Source organism: Phaseolus vulgaris, chromosome 9 (assembly GCF_000499845.2).
Source record: "Phaseolus vulgaris cultivar G19833 chromosome 9, P. vulgaris v2.0, whole genome shotgun sequence".
Lineage (NCBI taxonomy): Eukaryota > Viridiplantae > Streptophyta > Magnoliopsida > Fabales > Fabaceae > Phaseolus > Phaseolus vulgaris.
Window position 1 is genome coordinate 31,766,014 of NC_023751.2, and position 27,126 is coordinate 31,793,139.

Sequence of the window (27,126 nt, forward strand, 5' to 3'; positions counted from 1 at the left end):
GAAAGTTGAAGTTTCAAGGGGCATTTTGGAGAAGTTACGGTCTGATCCAGACACAAATACGAGGAACACATATTTGACTCGCAATTCTCGGATTCAATATCTTACCAGTTTCTACCTTCTGGCATCCTTCTGCAACTCCAAGGTTTACACGTTCCCTGAATCTGTTATCTGTTTTCTTATGTCACTACTTTTTCACTCCACTTTTGACACCTTCCTTCCCACCAAAACCACCTTCCCTGGCTTTTAGCCACTGCTAAAACTTACTTTTCGCCCTCTCAAAAACTACCACCATTAAGATTTCACGCCAACAACCGACTCTTTGTAACGGATGATACAGTAACCCCTTTTGATCATTCGGCCTTCAATTCCAGTCTCCAATCTCGGATCCATCTTTTACATTCTTCAGATCATAGATTATATTATCGTATGCAGTTTTGAAAGAAAAAGGAGAGATATTTGATGTTTTCGTAATTGTGCTGCGTTGGATTATATTAGATTCATTGTGGAGAAAAGAATCCTTATGAATTAGAATGCAATCCGAGAGTTTGAGCCAGACTCCAGCTCTGAAACTCTTTCCTGGCCTGAAACCCCCTCACAAAACCCTACTATTCCACCAAATATGTGTTCTTGTTATCACATTCCTTGCATATGCTTCCTTCCATGCCTCTAGGAAGCCCCCTAGCATTGTCAAGAGTGTTCTGGGACCCACAGTGCCATCGAATGCAACTCAAGTTCCCATTTTGAGTTCCTATGATACAGGGTGGCCCCCTTTCAATGGAACCCAAGGTACTTACAGGCTGGGCGAGCTTGATCTCGCATTCCTTACTTCTTACTCTGTTGGCATGTATTTGGCTGGTCACATTGGGGATAGGATTGATTTGAGGTTGTTTCTTGTATTTGGGATGATGGGTAGTGGCTTTTTTACCATACTTTTTGGGTTAGGTTATTGGTTAAATGTTCATGCGTTGGGGTTTTTTGTTGGTGTTCAGATTGTTTGTGGAGTGTTTCAGTCAATTGGATGGCCTTGTGTGGTTGCAGTTGTGGGGAATTGGCTAGGGGAATCGAAGAGAGGCTTGATAATGGGGGTATGGAATTCGCATACCTCGGTGGGGAATATCATTGGTTCAGTGGTGGCTTCAGGGGTTTTGGAGTTTGGCTGGGGTTGGTCCTTTGTGGTGCCTGGGCTCCTGATAATTTTGGTGGCGATTTTGGTGTTTTTGTTTCTTGTTGTGAGCCCTGAGAGTATGGGATTTGTGCATCCTGGAATGGACATCGAAATGAGTGTTGACACAAAAAATGTAGAGAATCTGAAGAAAGGGGAATCGGAGGAAACTAAGCTTATTGAGTCGGATAATTCAGATACTTCTTCTGCAATTGGGTTTTTGGAGGCATGGAAGTTACCAGGAGTGGCTTCGTTTGCTTTCTGTCTCTTTTTCTCCAAGCTAGTGGCTTATACCTTTTTGTATTGGTTGCCCTACTACATAAAGCACACTGGTAATTGTTATTTTATACAGAGCTATATGATATTAGATAGAATTGATTGGCTTTTATCTAGCATCAGTACTTTAGTCATATCCAAATATTTGTTTCTAGTGTTTCCATCTTCCTAATAAATTGTCTCCGGGTTTGCTACTAGGAAATTGGAGTGGTTATTTGGTAGAACTGTTATGTGATGTGTCTTTAGGCAGTTATGAAGTTGAGTGACAGGTATTTTTGTATGGTGTTTTATCCGCATTTCCGTACAAATGAAATATAGAGAAATACTTGTTTATTTTTCTAAAGCTCTCTCAGCTAGCTGACAAAATTAGGTGATTATTTAAACTGAACCAATCATATTTGTCATGACAGTTTCTATAGTTTGTAAGTTTTTGTATTTTTGTGTATTTGAGAGAGAGAGAGAGAATGTTTGGGCTTAGGTTTGTGTATTATGCTTGTTGTTCTACAATTCTGGTTTAATCCAGAATTTCTGCCTATAAAAAATCGAGTTTTATGTGCAAACTAACGTCTCACTTTCATGATCCTAATTGCAAATTTGGTGTTCATTGCAGCTGTTGCGGGTGTGCATATGTCACACAAAACTGCTGGGTTACTATCTACCATATTTGACATGGGGGGAGTCCTAGGTGGAATCACAGCTGGTTTCATTTCTGACTTGATTGAAGCACGTGCTATTACTTCAATTCTGTTCCTGTTTCTATCAATGCCAACACTGGCTTTATATCGCATTTTTGGGAGCCTCTCCATGTTGATGAACATCATTTTAATGTTTCTTTCGGGGTTTTTGGTGAATGGTCCATATTCGCTCATCACAACCGCTGTTGCTGCTGATCTTGGTACGCAAAGCGTGAATGATCGGAATTCCCGAGCACTGGCTACCGTTACTGCAATAATAGATGGCACCGGTTCTGTTGGGGCTGCCCTTGGACCACTTTTGGCTGGATATATTTCTACTAGGGGATGGAACAGTGTCTTTTTTATGCTCATTCTGTCTATTTTCTTTGCTGGTTTATTCTTGATTCGTATTGCAAGAACTGAGATAAGAGAGAAGCTTTCAGGAAAGTGATTTTAAATAGTTTAGAAATACCGACGTTTGATTATTTAGTCAGGCCCTTTTGATGGTACCTTTTACTACACGGGAATTAGCTATATTGATTGAGAAACTGCTGAAAGGCTTCATTCAATGTTTGTATTATATGTTCATTCTTGATTCACTGATTGTAAAAAAGAAGAAGCAAATATGTAAGAATGTTTAAGGTGAAATAATTCAACTTCCTTTCGGTATTTTGTTGTTCATGCAGTCTTTAGTTTTGCCTTTTGTGGATATTCCTGACTATGGTTTTAAACATTCGAAGTTGGTGTCATGTATGATGGTACACTTTCTGTTTCTACATTCTCTTCATCGGATGTTTGGAATTGGCTGATGTAGCGATAGATGATTTATTTGTCCATTAAGTTGTTTCACAATAGAGCACTTTATAAATGGTTTATCTGATTTAATTTTGAACCAGCAGTAAGTTAAGAGGCAAGAGGTTTGGAAACATTCAGCTCCTCACCATATATTGTTTGAGAGGTTCTCTTAACAAATATCAATTACCACTGCCTTCTTTCAAAGTAAAAATCGTTATTCTTATTTAATGCCTGATCAATAGTCACTAAGAGCAACAGTATATACAAAAGATTTAAGGAAAATGTAGCTTTTTTTTTTATCTTGTTATGCTTACATCCGTGTGAAGGACATCTGAAATGAGAAGCTAGACCCTCGTAATCAGTTGTCAATCATTAAGCCGATGAAACGTAAAAGTAGAATGTTACATTTAATCATATCATCCAATGTTACATTGTTTTTCTCCAAACATATTGGGAAAAAAAAATTGTAATGAAGTAAACTTATTACAATATTATTCCACGCCTTGTTCTTTCTTCATCTGAGAGGGCAAGGATTAGGTCAATCTTCTGATAATTGTGTGGTGGATGAATATCTGTACATAGTGGCATCTCTAAAAAATCAGCTTAACTATTTATTTGCATACAAAAAATGCTTTATTCTTTTAGCAGGCATTTAAGATTCTGAAGTCCTTCTACAGATATGCTTCTTCTTACTCGTGTTCTTTCCACAGCCACAGGTGTTGGAGGATCTGAGTTAAAACATACCATCACAACTGTCAAGTTATCAGTTGATTCTCTCTTGATTGCTTCCTGCACTATTTCCTTGCAGCATAGTTTCTCATCGTTGTGCTCTTGAAGCCTCCTCCTAGCAAAATCCACAGCATTTTGGCTACTAAAAACATCCCATATTCCATCACTAGCAATTATCAAGAATTCATCTTCTTTGGTCAATGTCATCAATTTAAGTTCAGGTTCAGCACTCAGTGGTCCTCCTCTTTCACTCGTTTCCTTCATTCCTTCAAGGTGCCAATCTCCAATAGCGCGAGTAATTCCTAACTGACCATTCAGGTAACCATCGTCAATGAAGCCACCTAGGGACTCAACCCGTGTCTTTTCATTGACACAGTTTGGCCTATGATCTTTAGACATTTCTATGGCTCTTCCATGGCGGGACAAGACAGCTCGGCAGTCTCCCACATTAGCTACAAGTAAAGACCTGTACAAAACAATGAAAAGGGCTATGTATATGAGCAACAAATAAGGAGACAAAAAGAGGCACATAGATAGATCTATTCCATAACAAATGTTTTGATGAAACTGGATGGATCATACATAAATCTAGTGGGGCAAAAGTAGCTCTGCTTTTGAATGTCTGATGTGTTGCCAATAAAGGATCACCCTTATTTTGTAGTGATTTTATGGACCGAGAGGAGAAAACAAAAAATTATAGAAAAAAATGAAAAGAAGTGAACACTTTCTTCCTAAGTGATATTTAACAGGATTGGGGGATGCAGAGTAGGCACAGATTCATACAAGTATAAATCAAAAGAGATGATGTTGATATCAGGCACCCCCTTTGATTTGAATGTCAATGTGCCACTTTCGCAGCTACACTTGTTCTATGAAAATGTCACTAGATATGTGGGAGGGAAAATATATGCCATGGTTCTTAAGAACTAAAGAACAGTGGAGACAAGTGGTCACCTTCCAAATATAATTGCAGTTAAAGCAGTTGTACCAGAAGAAAGTGAAGGCTCTTGAGAGGATGACTTTAGAAATGCAGCATCAGTCTCCAAAAATGACCTTTTGACCACCTTCTCAAGCTCCAAAGGAAAGTTAACATCCTCAACAATAAATCTTGGCAGATTATCACGTACAAATTGTGCTGCACTCTTCCCTCCATGTCCATCAAATACCTGCACATTGGACCATTTTCCTTTCACACGTCAAACCCTGAAAGATTGCATATCTTCCTTCACAAAATGAAACATTAGTCCTCTCAGATCACTATTTTCCCACATTTTGTCAAGTCAGATTTTAAAATGGTTATAGAACTAAAACTGGGAAAGAGAGGGAAGGGGATGACAATGCAATAAATAATAGGTCAGATCAGATCAGATCTCAACATTAAATATCCTACATGAAGACTTTCTCAATACTGAATCTTGTGACCTACTTTAAGTATTTAGTAGAAAATGCAAGTTAAATGAAAGAAAAGAAAAATCTACCAGCATCATATAATGGTTTTTGCCATTTAATAATCTATAAGAGATTTTCTTATTTTAATTTATTCATCAATGGATGCATTGAACCCCTCAAGACTTGCTTGCTAGCTAGCCAAGATAGTGTGATGGATCAAGAATGTTTAAATTATCCATGCAATATCACAAAAAGAAAAATAGTTTAAGAAGAATTGAAACATTAATTTGAAATTCGTGAGAAGGAGCAATTAGCATAATAGTGTAAATAGTTTACTCCATAAAAGGAAACAGCTTCCCCAGAAAGTGCATTATAACTAAATTTCTTTGCCAAGTCTCCAATGCATATGTGAGTGTCCTCCATGTAAGGGCGTTCTCCTATGTCAGACCACTCTCCAGACCGAAGAGCCGGGGCCAAATTCATCTGATTCTGTTTCTTGTCTGCAATCACCGCGTCCTCATAAATGCTTTCTAGCTACATGCACCACAGAAGAAAAAGGGAATCAAGATGATAGAAGTAAAAACAGTGGATAACTCAGGAAATTGAATCTGCTAAGTAAACTCAAGAACGCAATGAAAAGTAAGAGAAATACTCCTAATTTACACACAACACAATAAAACATTGAGCCTCAAAATAGCTTTGTTTTTGGGCTTATTCCTGAAGTTATATCAAGTCATCACAAAAAAAGGTATGCTCACGGAAAACACTAACAAATTCTGTGGACAACAATCAAGTGGAAAAGGAACACAACAATAAAAGAAGACAATTTAATAGCCAGCGATGCAAACTGATTCAGTCGGCAACACAATCAATGATTTCACAAATAATTAAGCTACAGTGCATCAAAATCAATGAATCCAAGCCGACTGAACTAACTAATTTCTGTCATAACCACTTATAATATTTGACACCCTCAAGCCCTTCAAAATCACGTGAGAGGAAAATCCAAAATTACACAACCCTGAGATCAGATCATTGCTCAAGTCTCCATCCCAAGGGGAAAAATGGTTGTTAAAGAAGGAAAAAAAAAGCTTGCATTTACTGTCAAATTCTGTCGCATCCAAACAAATATTACTAGATTAGACACACACCATGTATCATAGTCATGTTTCATTTGCTAGGAGATTCTCTTCCACCAAGAAAGCGTTAAAATCATTGATGAAAGGCATGTGATACAAACCGATGTCAAATTCAGAAAATCCATGTCTCCCAAAAAGGACAGCAAGAAAAAAAAAGAACTTCGGTAAGAGGAGATTAACAACAACTTTCATGCCATGTAAAACACAACTGAGCTAGACTAAAAGTGTTTCCACAAAGCTATCACACACATAAGAAAAAGACAGAAGGGAGAAGTTTGAGATAGAAAAGCAATATACTCACAGGAATAGAACTTTGAACAGTGATATGAGTGGTGTCATTAGTTGAAGTTGTGAAAAAAGATCTTGTTTTGTCCATGTGGGAGGCGAGCAAAAGGTGACAATGCAAAGGCCATGAATTTGTTGAGGTTTTATCCTTATCTTTCTCTGCATCCTGCACACACATGGTGCAACAGAGAAGGAAGATTGTTAGGATATGTTAAAAGTGGAGAAGAAAGTGAAATGAGTGTTGAGTGTGAATGAGAGGGAGAAAGAGAAGGTTGAGGCAAAACTCCAGAAATTTCTGTGAAAGAGTGCCTAAAAATGGAGTTACATGGTTGCTGCTTTTATTACGCATCTTCCTATCAAAATATTTCTCTACGCCTACGTACCCAATGCCATCATCATTCATTCCATTTACTTTCACCAAAATAAATAAATAAAGCTTTAATATTTTTTATTATATTTTTGTCCATTCTTAATTTACTCTACCTTTTCAAAATAAATTAGTATATTTTATTTCTTTAATAATGATATTTGACATAAATAAGATATCATCATTTAAATAATAAATGATAAATCATCAATTAAAATTGTTTTAAACAACACATAGCAGAAACAAGGAATGTAACATCAAAATATTTCTTATGAATTGATTGATCATCTAAAATCTTTTACACCATCAAAGTATTTTATATCATTGGTCTATCTCACAATTATGTAACTTTATTTATAATAAGTTTACTGATTCTTAAAATTATTATTTTACCATTATAACTAATAAATATATATATATATATAGTAAATGTTTAATGTTCAGCACAATAGAACATTTTAATAACAATAAAAAAATATAATAAAAAAATTAATTTAATAATTTTTAAATTAAAAATATAATTATATCTAATTTTATATTTTAATGTATACTTTTATTATTGGTATAATAATACCCTATTCATTTTCTAGTAAAATATACGTGTACTACATGAATATTTATAGCATAAAAAATATTTTTGAAAAACTTAAATATCCTTTCATTTTGATAAATTACTAGAATTTTTTTTATAGTAATTTTTAATTACTTTTTTATCTTTGCTAAATTTTTTATTTTGTTTTTGTCCAACTGTGATTTAGAATGGTAGTTAAATAGCATGCCTTAGTAGCACTTTAAGGACAAAAATAAAATAAAAATATTATCAGGATAAAAAATATTCAAAAGAAAAAAAATATTAGACACCGAATACAAAATTCAGTAATTATAAGAGGAAAGAATATTTAAATATTATGGTAGTTAGAATGGTAGTTAAATAGCAATTTAAATATTATGTGATTTAGAATGGTGGTTAAATAGCAATTTAAATATTTAAGTGAGATAATAATATTTTATTCCGTAAAATAACAAAACAAGAACAAATGTAAAACCTACAGTTATTAGAAGCTTTTAATTAAACAATATAAAAAATTAGTTTAGTTAATTGAATATTATTTTATTTTTATTTTTATTTTCTAAATATCGTATTATGTTGGTTAAAATTAAGTATTCTTAAAATAATTAAGAAACACATATTGATTTTGAAGAAAAAATATTCATTTAGTATTTAATATTAAAATTAGAAAAAAGATATAGCAATAAGGAAGTAACATGATAAGCCAAAAAAGTAAAAGAACGTGGAACAAGTTTTTTTTTTTTTTTATATTCTTTGCATCACATGAGGAAATAATGTTGTTTAATCTTATTGAAATTTTCTTCGGTAGTTGAGACTTTTCATAAAAGGGTAAGTAATAACTATTTAAGAATTTGGATATTATAATTTTTTTCACTAACGAGGATTCATAACGGCAATTATTTATTTAATTAATAATAAGGAATCATTAATTAAAACCCGTCTTATATATTATAAAATAAAACTGTTTCTAACTTGAAGAAAAATGTGTAAAAAAACTTATGAAGAAAAATGAAGAATGACACACAAACTCTAAGATTAATGAATTGACTTAATTGATAAGTAAATAAATAAATAAAATAAAATAAAATAAAATTGTTTAGAGTGGTGGTAGGTGAACGGGCACATAAGGTAGCCAGCAAAGAACTTCAATAATTCCAGGCATTCACACGTGGCTTTCATAATAATGAAAAATATTAATAAAGTTATATATTGAAACACGTTTTCAACATATTTTTGAAGCTATTATTGAAACACGTTTTGTACATATTTTTGTGTACTAAACACAACTACAAATTAGGTGGGTGGGGAGATAAACTATTATAAACTTTCTATCACAAATTCAAACTCCTCATTAACATTATCCTCAGGGGAACTTAATAGTCATTACATTTTTTTTCCTTCATTTATCTTGTTTATCTATTAGTCACTAATTTTATTTAGAATAATATGAATTTAAATTAGGTTTTGAAATATTAAGTTGCTTAAAGATATTTAGTTGTTTCTAATGTTTGAAATTAAGAGCTCTCTGAATTCATTTCTAATAAAAGCAGCAAGAAATGAATTTACAAACAGTTTGAATGTGTTGGTATGTTAAGTTGCAATTTGGTTATGTTTTTAAACCATCACTCATATTTGTTTCAGCTTTTGGCAATATATTATGCAACAGCTATAAAGTGATGCATTGTATTTTTTTAAGCAATTTGCAATGCTTCAATTATGGTATCATCATGTTTTCGTTGACGCTTTAACGGTTAATTTGAGCATTAGATATTTTTCAGAAAATAATGAGACATTAGGCATAGTCATTTTTGTTTGTATACTTTACAGTATGTTACAGTCAAATTAACCTAAACCTGTTAAATATTTTTCAATCCAACGCCTAATATTTCACGTTGTTTGATTCTTTAGTACATAAATTATACTCCAGTTTTAGAATTTAAAATATGTATTATTGGTTTGAAAATACCTTTTGAATTATAGAATTCAAAGAGTTTGAAAAATATTTTTTGGTTTCATAAAAATATTGTTAGATGTTTCTCATTTTGTAATGCATCTTGTGTTGAACATTCATGTACCACATCGAAGGTTATTTGCGTCATGTTGTCTCTACATCTTCTAAGTCTTCAACTACAACATGTTTTGCTGTTATTTGTGTTTTGCATCTTCAAATCTTCGATTGCAACTTGTTAGTATCTACTTCTCATATACTTGAGTGTCTAGTGTTTTAAATTTATTGGTTCTTAGACTTCAACAAATCTGCTTAGCATTCTAAGCTTGAGTTTAATGTGAATACTTATTTCACACTAATTAAAATATTTAAACACATTAAAATATGATATTATTTGTTATGATTAAACCACCAGTGTCTTATGCATAAATCTATATTAAGACATTGTTTGTATCATGTGAATATTTGTCGATGCCTTAAAAATCTTCCTCAATTTTATTATGACAAATAATGTTAATTTTGTAGAGTATGTGTGTTTTGTTTGCAAACAAATAAAAATGTGTCTTTACTATAAACCATGTAGTCTTCCTAAGACTTTTTATATGTTTTAAGACTGTTTATGTGGATTGTGAAGGCATGGTAGTAATAAGAAAGTAGTTTACTTCTACTTTTTAAGTGGGTGAAAAGCTTTCATAAATTGAGAAGTTTCTACAATTGTATCATCAAAGATTTTAGTACTATTGTTGCACCTTTAAATGAGTTAGTAAAGAAAGATATATTGTTCAAATAGGGTCATGCACAAATCAAAGATTTTGAAAAACTTCAACAAAAGTTTACTAATGCATCCATTTTAACATTACCTTACCTTTCTAAGTTATTTAAGATTAAATTTGGTGCCTCTAATGTTGGCATTGAAGTTGTTCTTCAAGAGAGTCACCCCATAGCATTTAATGAGAAATTGAAGGTAGTAATCCTAAAGAATGTGTGATCAATAATGATTATGAATCTCTCAAATATTTGAAAGGACAAAACAAAATTAACAAGAGATATGTTAAATGAATAGAGTTTATAGAATAATTTCCTTATGTTATCAAACATAAGCAAGGCAAGACGAATATTATGGTTGATGGTCTATCGAGGAGATACATATTACTAAACCATTTAGAAACTAAATTCATGTGTTTTAATCAAATCATGGAATTGTACTTGGATTATCTTAATTTTTCTACCATTTTTCCAGAGTGCTAAAAAAGAGTACACAATTATTTCTTCCTATAAGATAATTCTTTTTTTTTTAAAAAAAAAGACTTAGTCTCCTAAGGGTCTTTTAGACAATCCTTTATTAGAGATGCTCATGAAGGAGGACTAATGAGCCCTTTTGGGATAGCTAAGACTCTAGAAACCTTACGAGAACATTTCTTTTTATTATATATGACAAAACATGTCCAAAAATTTTGTGATTCATAGTTTTCGTTTAGCAGTCAACTTAAAGTGATTCCAACATAGTCCATCTAATGCAATGATAGTGTGTCAAACGCCAAAAAGATGATAATATAATTGTAGTTAGATGACCTTAAGTCGTCTCCCAACGAATCCAATAGTGAAATTAGTAAATCAGTGTTCAAAATCTATTTTCAAACAAGAAAAATTAGCAATAACAATAAAAATAAGATATAATTACCTTATTTGTCCCTACATTTAGGAGCAATATTCAATTTAGTATAGTGGTTTTTTTAAAAATATCAATTTGGTCCCTATGTTTTTTAAAATGTATCCAAAATGATCATTTATGTTAAATCGCACCAAACGATGTCAAGTGGTGCTTATGTGGCATAGAAAAGGGGTTATATGGATTGTCAAGTAAAAGACACATCAGATTGGACCATTTTGGATACATAAAAAACATTACAGAATTGTTATAGCTATTACTGTTCATTGAAGTTGTTGGTGTTGGATAAAGCACAAGTTGTTTCTGCACATCTGGGAGATGTTTTAGTTTATACATCATCTTCATCTAGATCGCAATTCCTCCAATCTAGCCTTGATCTGATCCTGCAACAACTCTAACTGCTTCAAATACACCTCCAATTCCAAAATCCCTCGTCTTCTCCATTGTGCATGGTCCATATCCTCAAGACATAGTGATAATGGGATTGGCACCAACCCAGGAGGTGGTTGTTCGTGTGCTTCATCCAACACTTCCTTCAGCAATGGGGAGAAACAGGACTTCATTGGTGTGAGTTGATTTTTAGATGTTTTCATTTATGGTGACACTTTTACTTATTTGTCTTTAACCATCATAGAAAGTAACACATTCTATGACGGTTAAAAAATTATTTGTCAGAGAAAGTAACACATTCTATGATGGTTAAAATATTATTTGTGATAAAAAACACATTCTATGATGGCTTTTTTATACCCGACATAGGAAGCAAATTTTCTATGACAGTTATACAATCGTTATAAAAAGTATAGACTTTCTATGTCGCATGTATCTATGATGGGTCTAAAATCGACATAGAAAGACTTATTTTAATCGTCATAAAAAGTGTATTCTCCATTAGTGTCAATATCCACTTGTATCCATGCGTGTACTCGTGGGATGTTTTTTTCCTCTCTCTTAAATTATGTGCCCAAGAAATTAATCAGAACAATGCGAACTAACTAAGAAACCAAAATTTAAGACAAGGTAAACTCTTAATCATGCGTTCAAGTACAACAACTCAAAAAACCATATTTCTAGGAGATTAGAAGATTAAAACAATTGCTATATAGAATTGAAAAATGAAACTTTATTGACTAGAACCTCATACCTCAATAGGGAATTACAAATGAATCGACCCAAAGGGTTTTAGCCTTCCATGCGGAGGCAAAAACAAGAAAAATACAAAAAAGAAAATAAAACTAGGTTAGAGTGTGTTGCATATGATGCTCCTCCATTCTTCTTCTGAAGTCTCTTTTATAATCTTATTTTCCTTGTACAAAATTTGATTCAAAATCTGCCTCATGATATTCTTTTACAATTATCATATGTTTCCTTTCCTAATTCAAATTATTAAGAAGATATCTTCATTCCTAATCAGTCTCAAATTTTATTGTTGTTTCTCTTCTAGATATATTGTTTCCAATTTTTCTTCAAATTTACATACTGATTGAAATTAATTTTAGCACTACTGTGAGAGATATTGCAGAAGATTTGCTTTCAATTTTATTTTTTTTTGAAATATCTGCAAATTTAATTATCTAATTCTTTATCTCAGATTTCATTTAAAGAAGCAATTTGGATTAAAAACACAAAATTAACAAAAATAACAATTAAGGCCCAAATAAGTCCAATTAGAAAAATTTCAATTAAAACCGTGAATTTATCCAAGATTACAATTAAAAAATCTACTATTAAAACAATTAAATATAAATAAAATTATATTCATTAGTTACATATAGAAAAACTAAATCTAACTCTTTTCATGTGAGTGATCTAACTTTTTTTCAAAACAAGTGTTGTCAATTTATAGTGAATTTTCTCCAACTTGGTGAGGAGGATGAGTACATGAGCGGGTCCATAATAGAATACCAAGGACTGGTATCTTTCACGAGGGTAACCATAAGCATACCACAAAGTCAAGACCTTGGTCAACACCATATTTTCTTTGTTTTGTGTTGCTTTAGATTATTTTTCTTTCTATTTTCCCTTTTAATTAGGATGAGCTTGTAGTTATAATTCTTTAAGATTTTGGGAGCTTCTTCCTGCACCCCTATTTTTTTGAAATATCAAAATTACCCTTTCACGGTTTTGAATTATTCCAGAATAGGGATTCCATAGGCAAAAAGTGTTTCCAGAAAAAAAATTCCATAAGCAAAGGTATTTTCAAAATAGAAAATCTAGAAGACAAAAAAACATTCCAGAATATTCTTTCCAGGACATATTTTTTTGATTTCTGGATTCGTAAATCCATAATTAATAAAATGTGTTCCAAAAATATTCCGGAAAAAGAAATCCAAAAGTTATTTTTAAAAAGGATAAAACAGTGTTTTTAAAAAATGATGTGGTGCAGGAAGATATTTGTTAGAGTGCAGGAAGAAATAGCCTGCGATTTTCTTTTATGGACACACCATGTTGATGGTTTGGGCCACACCTCCAAGCCCAATTATGGATTCAAATTCTGGGCTAAGGAGTGCAAAGGAGGCAAGGAAGACACGTTCTTTAGGAAGCAAGAAAATGACGATTCAAGCATGGGAAGCATGTTCCCAAAAAAATCAAGCAAGAACATAAAAATATTCTTTTATCCTATTTTTGAATTTTAAATGTACCTCCTTATTTTAGTTTAGATTTTGGACAACTCCTCAAGAATTCTAGATTTAGAATTTACACGTAATTCAGGCACATTTAAGTTTCATTTAACTAGTAATTCTTTTAAGTCATAGGCTACACATACCCTACATCAGTCCTTGTACATAGCTTTAGATATGTTTGAATGAATTTAGAGTTTTTAAAAGTTTTTTTGAAAGAAAAATAGTTGTTTTTTTTTCTTTGAAAATAATGATTATTTAAAATACAAGCTCACAATTACGTTATATTATAAAAATGTAATAATTTTACTCAGTACATAAGTAAGTAATATTGTTGTAGATAACTGTGAAACCAACCAAAATTACAAAGATACTATTTTTTTTAGTTTAAATTAGAAAGAATGAGCACAGAAGGGGCAGATAGTGAATTTGATGGCACCAGTTATTATGACAGTTGGGTGATGGGTGTGAAAGATTTGTTGAAGGAATTCTAAATGTGTTTACCCTTCTCCTTATCCTTCTCCACCCAATTTTGATAGCTCCAAAACGGGGAACAACAGTGTGTATAAGAAAAAACATAACATGTGAACCCTCGTGCAAGAATGAGCAATCAATCATAGGTAGGTCAAATTGAAATGGGTTACCTACAAACATAGGGATGCCACTTATGGGACCCTTCTACAAATTCCTTTCCTTTCAAGGACCTACCGCCAGATAACACATAATTTCACCATCAATTCCTTTCATCAACTCCTCTTCAAAATAATCCTAATTAAACCTAAATATTCACTTAACAAAAATTATTAAATATAAATCAATTTTAACAATAAAAAATAATGAATTACTATATTAACTAAATTAAATATTATTTTAAAAATTAGATTACTTACTCTTATTAATAAATAATTTTTAAATTGATATCTAATTAGTTACCAACTTTAGAATCTAAATAGTTGTTAACTAATTAAATAATAATTTAAAAACTATTTATCAATAATAGATATTAAGTTAGATATTAATAATTTTTTTAGTCTCTAAAATAGTATCTAATTTAGTTAATATAGAAACGAATTATTTTTTTGGTTCTAAATTTAATTTCTATGTAATGATTTTCTAATTCTGGTTGATTGTATGATTCAAATATAAAATAATTTTAGATAAATATTGTTGTTGTAAAAGGGGTTGAGACAATAGTATCCACCGGTTGAACAATTGTATCTCATCCTTTAGTCTCTCTCGTCGTCCTTTATTCGATTGCTTGGATTTCGACTCTCAGTCTGTATAGCACCTGCAAAAGTTTCTCTAATGTTCAAGCAAGTGCTTAGTATTTAGGTACAATAAAAGTTGTAATAATGACATACATTTATCTTGGTTGTAGTGTCTATTTATAATATCTGATGAATCATTCATTGTTGGAGTGTCGCTATTAACACACCCAGATTACCTAATTTTCGTGAAGTTTAATAAATGTTAATACATACTTTAATAAGTACACCTAAATGAATCAATGGATTGGTACCAGAATTTGACACACACAGGATACGTTTAGTCCTGACGGTACAAATAAAATCTTTAACACCATAAGTGGTCTATTTATGATTTAGATCATGAAAAGTAATCTAAAGCTCCCAAGTCTCACTAAACACCGTCTAAAACCCATTTTTATAATTTATAATCCAAGTATGATATATATTTAATAATATTACATATTTTATAATCCAAGTATACATGAAGAAATGGTAACTATCAAATTTTATAATTGAATTATGGTATATTATTTTATAATATCAAATTAAGATGTGTAGGAAAAAGAAAAAGAAAAACGAATAGCTGGAAACAAAGTTTAGACAAAATGTAATGTTCATGGGCACGTTGAAAGTTTTTGAACTTATTTAATTCCATACAATGGAATGCATACAAATTGTGATAGATTGATATTGATCTCAGGTTTAGTTCTATGTGTGATTTTACCAGTTAAAATTCATAATGATTGAACTCAATTTATACTTAATTAAAGTTGTACAATATTGACCATGAATTAAGTTTAAATTTAGAGGGTTATCTCTTTCTCATTGAGATAAATTTCCTTGAAATCTTACACAATTTTTTTCACAATTATCTAATCTTTACTTCTTATTCTAAGTTACCATATAGGTGCAAAAACTTTGGAGAATTCATAGGATATGACTTAGCATGTTGTGGAAGCCACCAGTAATTATTTTCCAATAATTTTATATTCTAATTGTAGTCGTAGTGAACAAAAGCTTAATAGAACTATTACAACATAAAACATGCGAATGGCGAAATAATCTATAAATAGGACTATCACAATAACCATAAGCTTGGATTCTATATTACCACTAGAAACAATTCACCAAACAAATTGATTGCTAAAAATTTCTTCTAGATATCATAAATAGAACCAAATTTGTTGTATTTACTAACAAGTATTTCAAATTAGCTTAGTTGATTCATTTGAGATTTGGTAAAAATTAGTAACTAGTATTAAATTCAAATCCAATAACAAAATATCAGTAAGTTCAAAAACCAAATTTCTCAAAAATAATATCACCATGTCTAAACTATAGTTTAGTTAAACCATAAATGTTCAAATGTTAAGTATAATAAGAACTTAACTCCAAAGTTTTTTTTTTTTTAAATTGATAAGTTTCAGCATTTGATTTGATAATGTATAATTTGATCATTGAAACTTTGTTATTGTACAATAATAAAAGAAAAAAAAACATTATTATCTATATCAATATATTAAAGTTTCATAGTAAATAATAAGATATGGCAAGAAAATATTACAATAACATCAAAATGTTCAAAGACTATTGTACTATATATTGATGAATTTGAGAGGTTGAACAATTAATGTGACTTTTCTTATAAGGACAAAACTCTCCTTACTTTGCTGCCTTATCCTCAGTTTTCTGCCTTGTTCTTAGTTTTTCGCCTTGTCGTCCTTTCGATCTTCTCGGTAGGGGTACCGACGATGACACTTTGATGCTCAAGTTAGTTTCAAGGGTTAGAGTGCTAAACGTTCACGATACGAATTTTCTTACCTTCCTTCTTAGAGAGAGTTATCTATTTATAACGACAATTTTGGGCCTCAAGGTGTACGAATTGACGGATATGGCCCAATGAAGTTAATTGTCCGTTGATCATAATTTTTGTATAATTATCACGCAATGATTGTTTAGTGATGTTGGTAACTAATTTATGGAATATGGTATGGGATGGCCAAGAGGCCGACTAATCGAGTGCTTACGTGTATATGGGTGCTCAGCCTCCGAGTAGTACAAACAATATTTTATATTTCAATTATTTATCTATTTTCAATTTTTATTTGTACATTTGTTGCAAATATACATGAAAAAACAAACTCTATAATAAAATTGTAAATATTGAATAAGAAAAACAATATAAAAATTTGTGTATGCAGTGACAATTATTCTTGTATATAATGTCATTTACAAACTTCGTTATATATGCGTGTGGCAGTTCCACATACTACCATAGATCTGACCACCACAATATAATATGATAGTCTAATGCGAATCACCGTAGCATCCATCATTTAACACCTGGTATAAAATGACATTTTTAAGCGTGTAATTTATGTTAGTTAAAAATGTCGTAATTATTTAATGGACAACAATTTCGTCAAAAAGTACATGTAAATGCCATTATTAATGACCATTATTCTAATTATCATAATAAATAATGAAATATAATACGTATTAGTTGTAAATTTGTAATTTGAATATATATTATAATATTTAAAATTAAAATTGTTTTAATAATTTAATTTAATCCCATAATTACTAATAAAATAACTAAACAATTAAACAATACACAAACTTATGATAAGAAAAAAAACACATTCATTTTCAAAGGATCAAAGTTCACATGTGTTTAAAAGTACACCAATATAACTTTCGAAAAAATATGTTCAGACACTATTACGAGACACATGTTTCAGTTCTTTCACTTGATCCTACAAAATTTTGATCTTAATTGCCTTGTCCTTAACATTTGATAACATTTGCACTAGAGGATGTCCATCATATGACAATCATCCTTGTTGTGGATCTCCTTAAAAAGCTTTTTATCAAACCCTAAACCCTAAACCAACTAAATAATTTAGGGATATATCTTATGGAGTTTATGGATTTTTCTTGCATAAAGTTGGAAGCAATGAACAATATTATCAAAACAACAACACTAACAACAAAAGAAATTAAAGAATGTAGTAGAGTAGTTGAAATTGTAAACAACACAATTGGAAAGGTAAACTTATAACCAAAAGATTTGAAATAATTGGAAACTAGTAACTAGTATGTAAAGTGAAATTGGAATGAAAGAGTAGTGCATAAATGAAATAAAACTATAAAGGCAAAATGAGAACAATTGGAACATTAATGCAACCAAACTAACACGAAAGTAAGCAAATGTTAATGAAGAATTGAATACTAAAGGCTAATCATGTTAAACACATTGTGTTTGATCAGTTTGAACTATTGAGCCAATTTTGTAAAATTCATTAAAAATAGATAGAAAGTGATTTTAGAGATTTTGTTTTCCAATTCTTTTTCTCAGATCTTGTTGCCCTTTTTCCAACTTTAGTAGATTTTGTTTATGGGATTCTTTACATTTTATTCTCCAATTTTTTATTTTTTAGAATTTTGTTTCCATTTCTATCTTAGATAAGCAATTTGGACTTTGATAAATCAGGCTCAGAGGCATCCCAATTTGCTAGTGTTGGTCTTTAGCAGAAGAATCCAAATAAAATAGTCCAACAAGCCTTGAACAAGCTAGATGGTTTACTGCGTATATCAGCTTAGCTTTTCACTCTTCAAAGTATTGTTATTCCTTTATCAAGCTCGCCTAACTTTCCAAAACCATTGTAATAACAGGAAACAATCACATTCAGTTCAAGATGTCATCAAAGTAAGACAAGTGAGTTGATGGGTTTAAAAATATGAATTTAATCAATAATATCAATTAAGGTCCAATTAAACCCAATTAAATAATTTACAATTAAAACATTATATCTATTCTCAATTACAGTCCAAAAAAAACTAAGATTAAATTTTCTAACTGAGTAAAAATGTGCTCACAATCTACCTAGTGGAACTTCATCAAGTTGATTAAGAATTGAACGTAGTCTGACTTTACAATATAAAAATACTAAGTCTATTGTTTGTGAAATGAGTTTAAGACTCTACCATAGTTGTTCCTACAATGATTAATATGCAATTGAACTTTTAAAAATCTCATCACTTATGCATCCCTTATTTTTCGCTTTGACTGATATTACTTAAGTGAAATCATGGATATGTTCTCACTTACATGTAAATTCTAGGTTAGTTTGAGCGATTTGGTTAAGAGAAAAAATAGAATTACACATCTTTCTTAAACACAAGAAAATGATCATATAAGTGTCTTTATTTGAAGTTGATATAAAATGAGCACGATTTATGTTCGAGTGTTGTTGCTTTGATTTTGATGAGATCATTTTATTACGAAGTGGACTTTAAGCCTAACTCAACCCCATAAAACCAGCTCATGGGATGAGATTTGCACCCACTTATATACAATGAAAGGCTTTAATCTCTAGTCGATGTGAGATCTCCAACACACTCCATCACGCCGAGACTACCAACTCGTGTGTGGGACTATATATTATGGGTGGTCCGATAGCGGCCCGATAGCGGGTGACACGATAGGCCCAACACATTTAAAGTTGATTGAAGCATAAACAATATGCCTTCTTGAGGTATGCCACTTAAAGTGACCTTACTATGGTTCTAAGCAAATGCACAAGAAGTTTTAACCATTGGAAATTTTCAATTGCTTAAATCAAAAGTTCATGGACACATTATTTATTTATTTTTATGTGACAAATTTTGTGATAACATTTTTTTATAATCGTCACTAATGTGTGTGTTCTCGCCCGCTTGAGGTCGGTACCCTCAACTCGCATCTTTGCACTATATAAATAGTATTTTGTGTTCTTATTGACTTGAGCGTCGGATTGTCATCACAGGAGGAGTCCCTAGTTCTCTGAAGCTTGAATAACTAGAGTCTAAGGGAGACCGCTAGGAGCTCATTCAGGATCCGACCAACCTTGAACCATTGAGAACAATAACAAAAGAACATTGCTATTTTTTTATTCAATTTGTGATGCCAAAATGTGGTGGACTAGTTGTCACTAATTTATTACCAAATTCTTCATAATTATTTTCTAATCAACACTCGGACCAAACTTTACAATTACATCATAAAATCCATCGAAGTTTGTGATGGATTGATCATTTTCAATAGTTATTGTCACTAAAATTTGTTTTTTAGTAGGAGATTGAAAACTTTAAATTTTTCAAATACTTTAATTTATTTTTAGCTTTAAAATTTTATTAAAATCTTTATTTCATTTTCCAAAACCTTAAAATTTATAGTAAATATTTAAATTTAGTAGTTAATGTCAAGCATAACAAGAAAAAAAAAATCTTTAAAAGTTTGCTTACATTAAAATAATTAATTTAAATACAATTAACTTACCTGTATCCATAAAAAGAAGAGAAACTTGTATTTAAAAAAAAAAAGACTGTAATTTAAATATCCTTTTGGAAAAGAGTGTAATTTATCCTACATTACATCTCTGATAAGGAACAATGCATTCATTTCATGCTCCCTCGCTCATAAAATTATCTACCAAAGGTCTTAAAACACACACAATAACAAGATTTACAAATCATTCTTAGACCTAAAACACTGCAGCACCATTTTTGTTGTTGATGATCCTAAGAGTTAGTTGTGTATGGGAGGGTTCTTCTTAGCGGGAGAATAGTCCATGCCAGCAATGTCGACAAGGTCCAGATAGTTCTCATGAGAAACCTCCTGCTGTTTATTTACAAATATTTCCTTTCCTTCCCAATTTCCTTTATAATTTATAGTGTTGTCAATTTCTGGGCCTTGAGCTTCATTCCCTTCATTCTTCACATTCTGTCCATGGAGGAAATGTATATAAATCATAAATAGGAAAAGATAGAATTCCAAGGTTTCTTTTGAGTTCACATTTTAACTACCAAACATGTATCCATTCTTATGTATATATAATCCAACCTTTGAAATATCTCGGATTGAGGAAGTTGATGAAGTACCAAGTTTCCTAAACTTTATTTTTCCTGCAGCAACATAAGAACAGCAATGTGGTGGTAGATGTCATGTTAGGACTAAATTTCCTTGCATGTTTCTTAATGCAAAATACACTGTAAAGGTTTAGTTCAGAACAAGAAAATAGGACGAGAATAATTGTTTTCATTTTTCTTTCTAAATTGTAACAAAATTAGATATCCTCTTGGGGACGGGTGGAATCCGAAGCAAGAAATACAAGGTCTGTAGGTAAGATTCAGAAGAATGCTGGTATTATAAGACAATAACAAAGAAAAATGAATTTCTGTGGCTAAAATATTAATGGTGTCTAGGTCTATGATGTCTTGGTCCACTATAATCTTCATGAATACGGGGTAAGTTTTTTGGCTTTCTGGATACTCTAGAGGCTCTCTTCTTTAGGGTACCTGCACAATATTGTTCATCTTCGCAGAGAGCAGCTTCCTTCTTGGCAGCACTATTAATTCTTCTCAACAAATTGCTTTCTTGATCCTGCAATCAGAAGAGATTTTGTTTTTGCTTTTTATTAACATTGGAAAAATGTTTAAGTTATAACTGAAGGTTTTGAGAGATATATAGAAAGACACAAGTAGGTAAAACATCAAAGCAATGATAACTAACGTGTTGTTTATGTTGCTGAGCTGCAAAAGACCCTTTCTCCAAGCGAATCCCTGAACAACAAAGGCAAACATTAGAAATCCAGTAGATATATCACACACATAGCAGAAGGTCTAAATGAAGTTCTGCTGAAACCATAGTACTTAAAATTACCTCGAGCATCGGTGAGAAAGAGAAACAAAAGCAGAAGGTAAATCACAAAAGAAGGCTTCATTTGAAGAAAACTCTAGGGAAGAACCAGAAGTTAGGAAGTATAGATGGAGGTGGAAATTGCAGGTCTTTTTTTTTCTATTCAAATTAAGCAGGAGGATTAGTTCATGAGATTGAACAGCTTAAATTTAATCATGAATTGCAACTTGTGACTTGTGAGTGATGGATATGGATGCTTATATTTATATATCTATGAATGAGTAGGGGCTAGGGGTCCACACTTTAGTTGAAGTTCATCAACTCAAACTGGGAGGGCTATTTTTCTACACACTGTTTTCCCTTGTATTGTTGTCTTCTACCCTTGTCGGAGGAAATTATATATAATTCGATATCCCAATCATTTAAGTGCAGTCTAGGTGTTAACAATATTTTCAACGACAGAAAAATAATTAATATTAACAAACACGGGCTAGTTTGATCAATAGAATATTCACAACACTGAGTTAGTGAAGAACAGCAAAAAGGAAAGATGGAGTGTATGGGCTCTAAATTAAAAAAAAAAAAAACATTTACTTTGGGAGTGTTTTGGTTTGTGAAGAGTTTTATGAACACTATGTAATGTTATAGTTTCCTTGTTTTACTATTCTTTTTCCTTGTTCTTCACGAATGTAGGGTTCCATGTCAGCAACCCTCCCTGATACCTGCGTTTTGGTCTGTGATCAGATTCACTTTTGTGATACATGACATGACCAAGGGTTTTTTTTTTCCCTATGTTTACTTCTTTCGTCCTTTTAGACAATAGGTCTCCTCTACAAGACAGTTTTTCACTTGCTCTAACTAGCTAGGTATAATAATAAGGAAAAGGGTAACACTGTTCAATTATTAACATAGTTGGTAACGTTATAAAAAAAATATTGTACATTAAGTGCTTATATATATAGCTATCAATTCCTATTGCTATCTAGATATCATGTCAATTTTATCACCAAAATAGCAAAATATTGCTTTTATGTTATTAGTCTTGTTTATACGTCCATATTCCTTTTCATTGGATAACACCAATTGAGAAGTAATAATTTTTTTTCACTATTTTTTCTGTTTTACTTTTATAGAATTTACTCTTTTTTTTTAATATGAAATTTGTAAAAATATATATAATAAAATTGAACTTACCATTAATTTGAATTAAAATACCCCCACAAAGTAACTAACTTTGAATCAAAATGGTTAAATCTATTTATACTTTCTAACTTTAGTCATCTTACTATGTAAATCCTAAATACTTTTTCCTCCCTATACCAATTAGACTTTTTTGAAAATAAAATGAGATTTTCCTTAAAATTAGTAATACAATTTAGAAAATATAAAGTGTTAAGTCTTCTTATATAAGAAGGCATAATGACATTGAATAAGAGAAGTGACAAGTTGAAATCTTATTTTTGAGGTTAGAGATTTTTTTATGGTGATATCTAGTGAAATATAAAGTTTTACTTAAAAATTGTTTTAACGTTTAAGTAAGTAAAAAATTTAGAATAATAATAATAATAGTGACTAAAAATAACTGATGGGCTACTTCCTTTGTATTGATGTATATTTATATGTTTTTTGAACTTCTATGAATGAGGTTAAACAATAAAAGATATATATCCTGTTACAGTTGCAACACCTTAACTGATTTTCATTCTAAGCACAATATTTAATATCTTAAGAGATATTGTTGAATAATATACTATTGGATTCAACTTTAGTATCTAAAATAATCAGAATATATCTAAATTTGAGTATTTTGAAGTGGGTAGTTACATAATCGACATTCTTTTGTTGTTTAAATATAACAATTATCAAGTGGTTATGTCTATTTAATATTTGTCTTTATGGGTAATCAGGTGGTTTCTTTTTCGATATTCTGTTGTTCCTACTGCTTGAAAATAAGCTTACTACTAGGGTCAATTTGGAAAGACGAGGGGTGTTGGTTGAAATTTTTTTATGTTGTCTGTGTGGGAAGAAGGAAGAGTTTTATCACCATTTGTTTTTCGATTGCAGTTTTGCTTGACGTGTTTGATGTTTATGCTTTAAGTGGCTTGGAGTATCGTTTGTGTCTCACATTGATCCTATGTCAAACTTTGATCAATTCAAGATGAGTCTGTCTTCAAATTCGGTTAATGATATGTGGAGCACAATTTGGGTTGGGGTGGTGAGTGAACTTTGGAATCGCATGAACTTTATCATATTCAAAAGGGGTGTAACGGACGCGTCTGAAGTGTTTTCTTTGGTGCAAGTAAAAAATTCACTATGCTTCGTTTTCCTATTTTAATTGGTGTTTGGAACCTTCTTGAAGTTTTTTTTTTTCAGGTTTTTTAATAAGGGTAGGGTTTTTGTTAGTTAGTTTGGCGGTATTTGTTAGAAATGAATTTGTGTATTTTGCAGAAGGATTGAAACACCCCTGAAGTGGTTTCCATTTATTTATTTTTTATTGCTGATAAAAAAACAATGTGAAAGTATATATATATATATATATATATATATATATATATAATGTTCATTAATAAGAGGTTTTAAAGATTCTGACACAGCACAACAATTGGGTGGTGGATGCTTGTTTTGCTAAACACATTATCCAACAAAATATCAATTCCTATTGCTATCTAGATATCATGTCAATTTTATCACCAAAATAGCAAAATATTGCTTTTATGTTATTAGTCTTGTTTATACGTCCATATTCCTTTTCATTGGATAACACCAACTAAGAAAGTAATATTTTTTTTCACTATTTTTTCTGTTTTACTTTTATAGAATTTACTCTTTTTTTTTAATATGAAATTTGTAAAAAAAAATATAATAAAATTGAACTTACCATTAATTTGAATTAAAATACCCCCACAAAGTAACTAACTTTAAATCAAAATGGTTAAATCTATTTATACTTTCTTACTTTAGTCATCTCACTATGTAAATCCTAAATACTTTTTCCTCCCGATACCAATTAGACTTTTTTGAAAATAAAATGAGATTTTCCTTAAAATTAGTAATGCAATTTAGAAAATATAAAGTGTTAAATCTTCTTATTAGAAGGCATAATGACATTGAATAAGAAGTCACAAGTTGAAATCTTATTTTTGAGGTTAGAGATTTTTTTATGGTGATATTTAGTGAAATATAAAGATTTACTTAAAAAAAATCTTTAACATTTAAGTCAGTAAAAAAATTAGAATAATAATAATAGTGACTAAAAATAATTGAAGGACTATCCCTTTGTATGTTTTTTGGACTTCTATGAATAAGATTAAACAATAAAAGATATATATCCAGTTGCAACACCTTAACTTATTTTCGTTCTAAGTACAATACTTAATAAGGGATAATGTTGAATACTGTACTATTGGATTCAACATCTAAAATAATCAGAATATATCTAAATTTGAGTATTTTGAAGTGGGTAGGTACATAAACCCTACAATCAACTTATGTATATTCTTTTGTTGTTTAAATATAACAATTATTAGGTGCTTATGCCTATTTAATATTTTCCTTGGGTAATCAGGTGGTTTTTTTTCCGGTATTCAGTGTAAAGTCGTATCTTCTGTTGTTCTTATTGTTTGGAGGACGCTTGAAAATAAGCTTGCTACTAGGGTCAATTTGGAAAGACGAGGGGTGTTGGTTGAAAATTCTTTGTGTTGTTTGTGTGGGAAGGAGGAAGAGTTTTATCGCCATTTGTTTTCGATTGCAGTTTTGCTTGACGTGTTTGGTGTTTATGTTTTAAGTTGCTTGGAGTATCGTTTGTGTCTAACATTGATCATATGTCAAACTTTGATCAATTCAGGATGAACTTGTCTTCAGATTCGGTTAATGATGTGTGGAGCACAATTTGGGTTGGGGTGGTGAGTGAACTCTAGAATCACAGGAATTTTATCATATTCAAAAGGGGTGTGACGGACGCGTCTGAAGTGTTTGCTTTGGTGCAAGTAAATGTTTGGTCTTGGATTTCGGTAAAAATTCGATCTGCTTCGTTTTCCTATTCTAATTGGTGTTTGGAACCTAAGGTGTGTATTAGGATGGTTTCTTGAAGTTTTTTTTTCAGGTTTTTTAATAAGGGTAAGGTTTTTGTTAGTTAGTTTGGCGGTATTTGTTAGAAGTGGATTTTGTGTATTTTGCATAAGGGTTGAATTACCCTTGAAGTAGTTCCCATTTATTTATTTTTTATTACTGATAAAAAAATAATGTAAAAGTATATATATCTAATGATCATTAATAAGAGGTTTTAAAGATTCTGACACAGCACAACAATTGGGTGGTGGATGCTTGTTTTGCTAAACACATTATCCAACAAAATGACACTTTGCAATATAAATGTTGTTTCATGCAAAACACATACTGAAGGATTCTTATTTCAAGTTACTTTGCCTCTCATTTAGACTTTAGTCTACCGAAAACTGGCTCAACCATCTTTAACGAGTTTTTTGTTCTCATCTACTTCTTGCATTCTTTGATTTAGTTATCATTCTTCCCTCCATTCAAAATTTTAAAGCTACGTGGTAAGCCAAATTTCTGTGTTTGGTCATATAATCGCATGAAGAAATGGATGGATTATGATGGTTATGGAAGGTGAAGTGCTGCATCCCATGGAACAGTGCTATGCTTAGGTACATGGATCTTTTATGTTCTGGTTTTTGTGTGACAAATGGTTGTATCTTTGGGCAATTGCTTCTTGCACCATATCACTGCATCCGATTGCAGCGGAAAAGACGAAATTGTTCTTAAATTTATTTTTTTTCAGAATATGTGTTTTGGATTTTTTTTTTCCAAACAAAATTTTATATTACGGATTTTTTTATCTGGAATGAGTTTTTCATTTTTGTTTTCGAATTTTCATTTCTGAAATACAATAATCTTTTTTTCAAATTTTTTTTCTGTGGAATGTATTATTTTCAATTCCAGATTTTTTTGTCCGAAATAGAATTTTAATTTTTTTCTGGATTTTCATTTCCGAAACTCAATAACCACTTCTGTATTTATTTTTCCAGAATATATTATTTTCAATTCCAAATTTTTATTTCCGGAATTAAGGGCATTTTTGGAAATTAAAAAAATATGTTGGGTGCAGGTTAAAAATGATTGGGTGTAGAAAGCATTTGCCTAGACTTTGTCAGCCTTTGGGCCACAATCCATGGGCTTTGTATTTTGGGATAGACTATGTGTCTGTAACATTTCCTACTTAATAGTATATGATTTTGGGAATATTTTTATAGAAAGGTTGAAATATCTTTCAAATATTTTATTTTATTAAATTTACTTATTTTCGATAAAAAAAAATTATTGAACATCAATTCAAACCTGCATCATTTTCAACTAAATCTAATGATCCTGATAAGCTTCAGAACATCAATTTGAAAAGATTCTCCATTATAACATGCACAAAATACTATGTGAATCCAAAATGATTATCCACAGCCCAGTTAACTTATATTTCAATTTCAATTGAAATCTACACATAACACCTCATAAATCTCTACATTTATATCATTTTCAACACAAATTCAAACTGTTACAATTA

General features: G+C 31.1%; 2 protein-coding genes and 1 pseudogene across 2 annotated transcripts; 1 reads left to right on the top strand and 2 right to left on the bottom strand.

Annotated features, from left to right (window-relative positions):
- LOC137822772 (putative glycerol-3-phosphate transporter 5) lies at positions 1 to 2,781 on the top strand. Its single transcript, XM_068627768.1, has 2 exons — positions 1 to 1,494; positions 2,049 to 2,781. Exons 1-2 carry the CDS (start codon positions 531 to 533, stop codon positions 2,561 to 2,563), a joined length of 1,479 nt encoding a protein of 492 aa, XP_068483869.1. The 5' UTR covers positions 1 to 530; the 3' UTR covers positions 2,564 to 2,781.
- Positions 2,782 to 3,290: 509 nt separating this feature from the next.
- Positions 3,291 to 6,738, bottom strand: LOC137822773 (probable protein phosphatase 2C 27; annotated as a pseudogene).
- A 13,430-nt stretch (positions 6,739 to 20,168) lies between these two features.
- On the bottom strand, positions 20,169 to 21,784 carry LOC137821242 (uncharacterized). The gene is made up of 5 exons (XM_068625742.1): positions 21,576 to 21,784; positions 21,426 to 21,475; positions 21,212 to 21,296; positions 20,757 to 20,818; positions 20,169 to 20,636 (listed from the first exon to the last, which is right to left on the bottom strand). The coding sequence occupies exons 1-5, from the start codon at positions 21,634 to 21,636 to the stop codon at positions 20,442 to 20,444; spliced, it is 453 nt and encodes a 150-aa protein (XP_068481843.1). The 5' UTR covers positions 21,637 to 21,784; the 3' UTR covers positions 20,169 to 20,441.
- Positions 21,785 to 27,126: the final 5,342 nt, after the last annotated feature.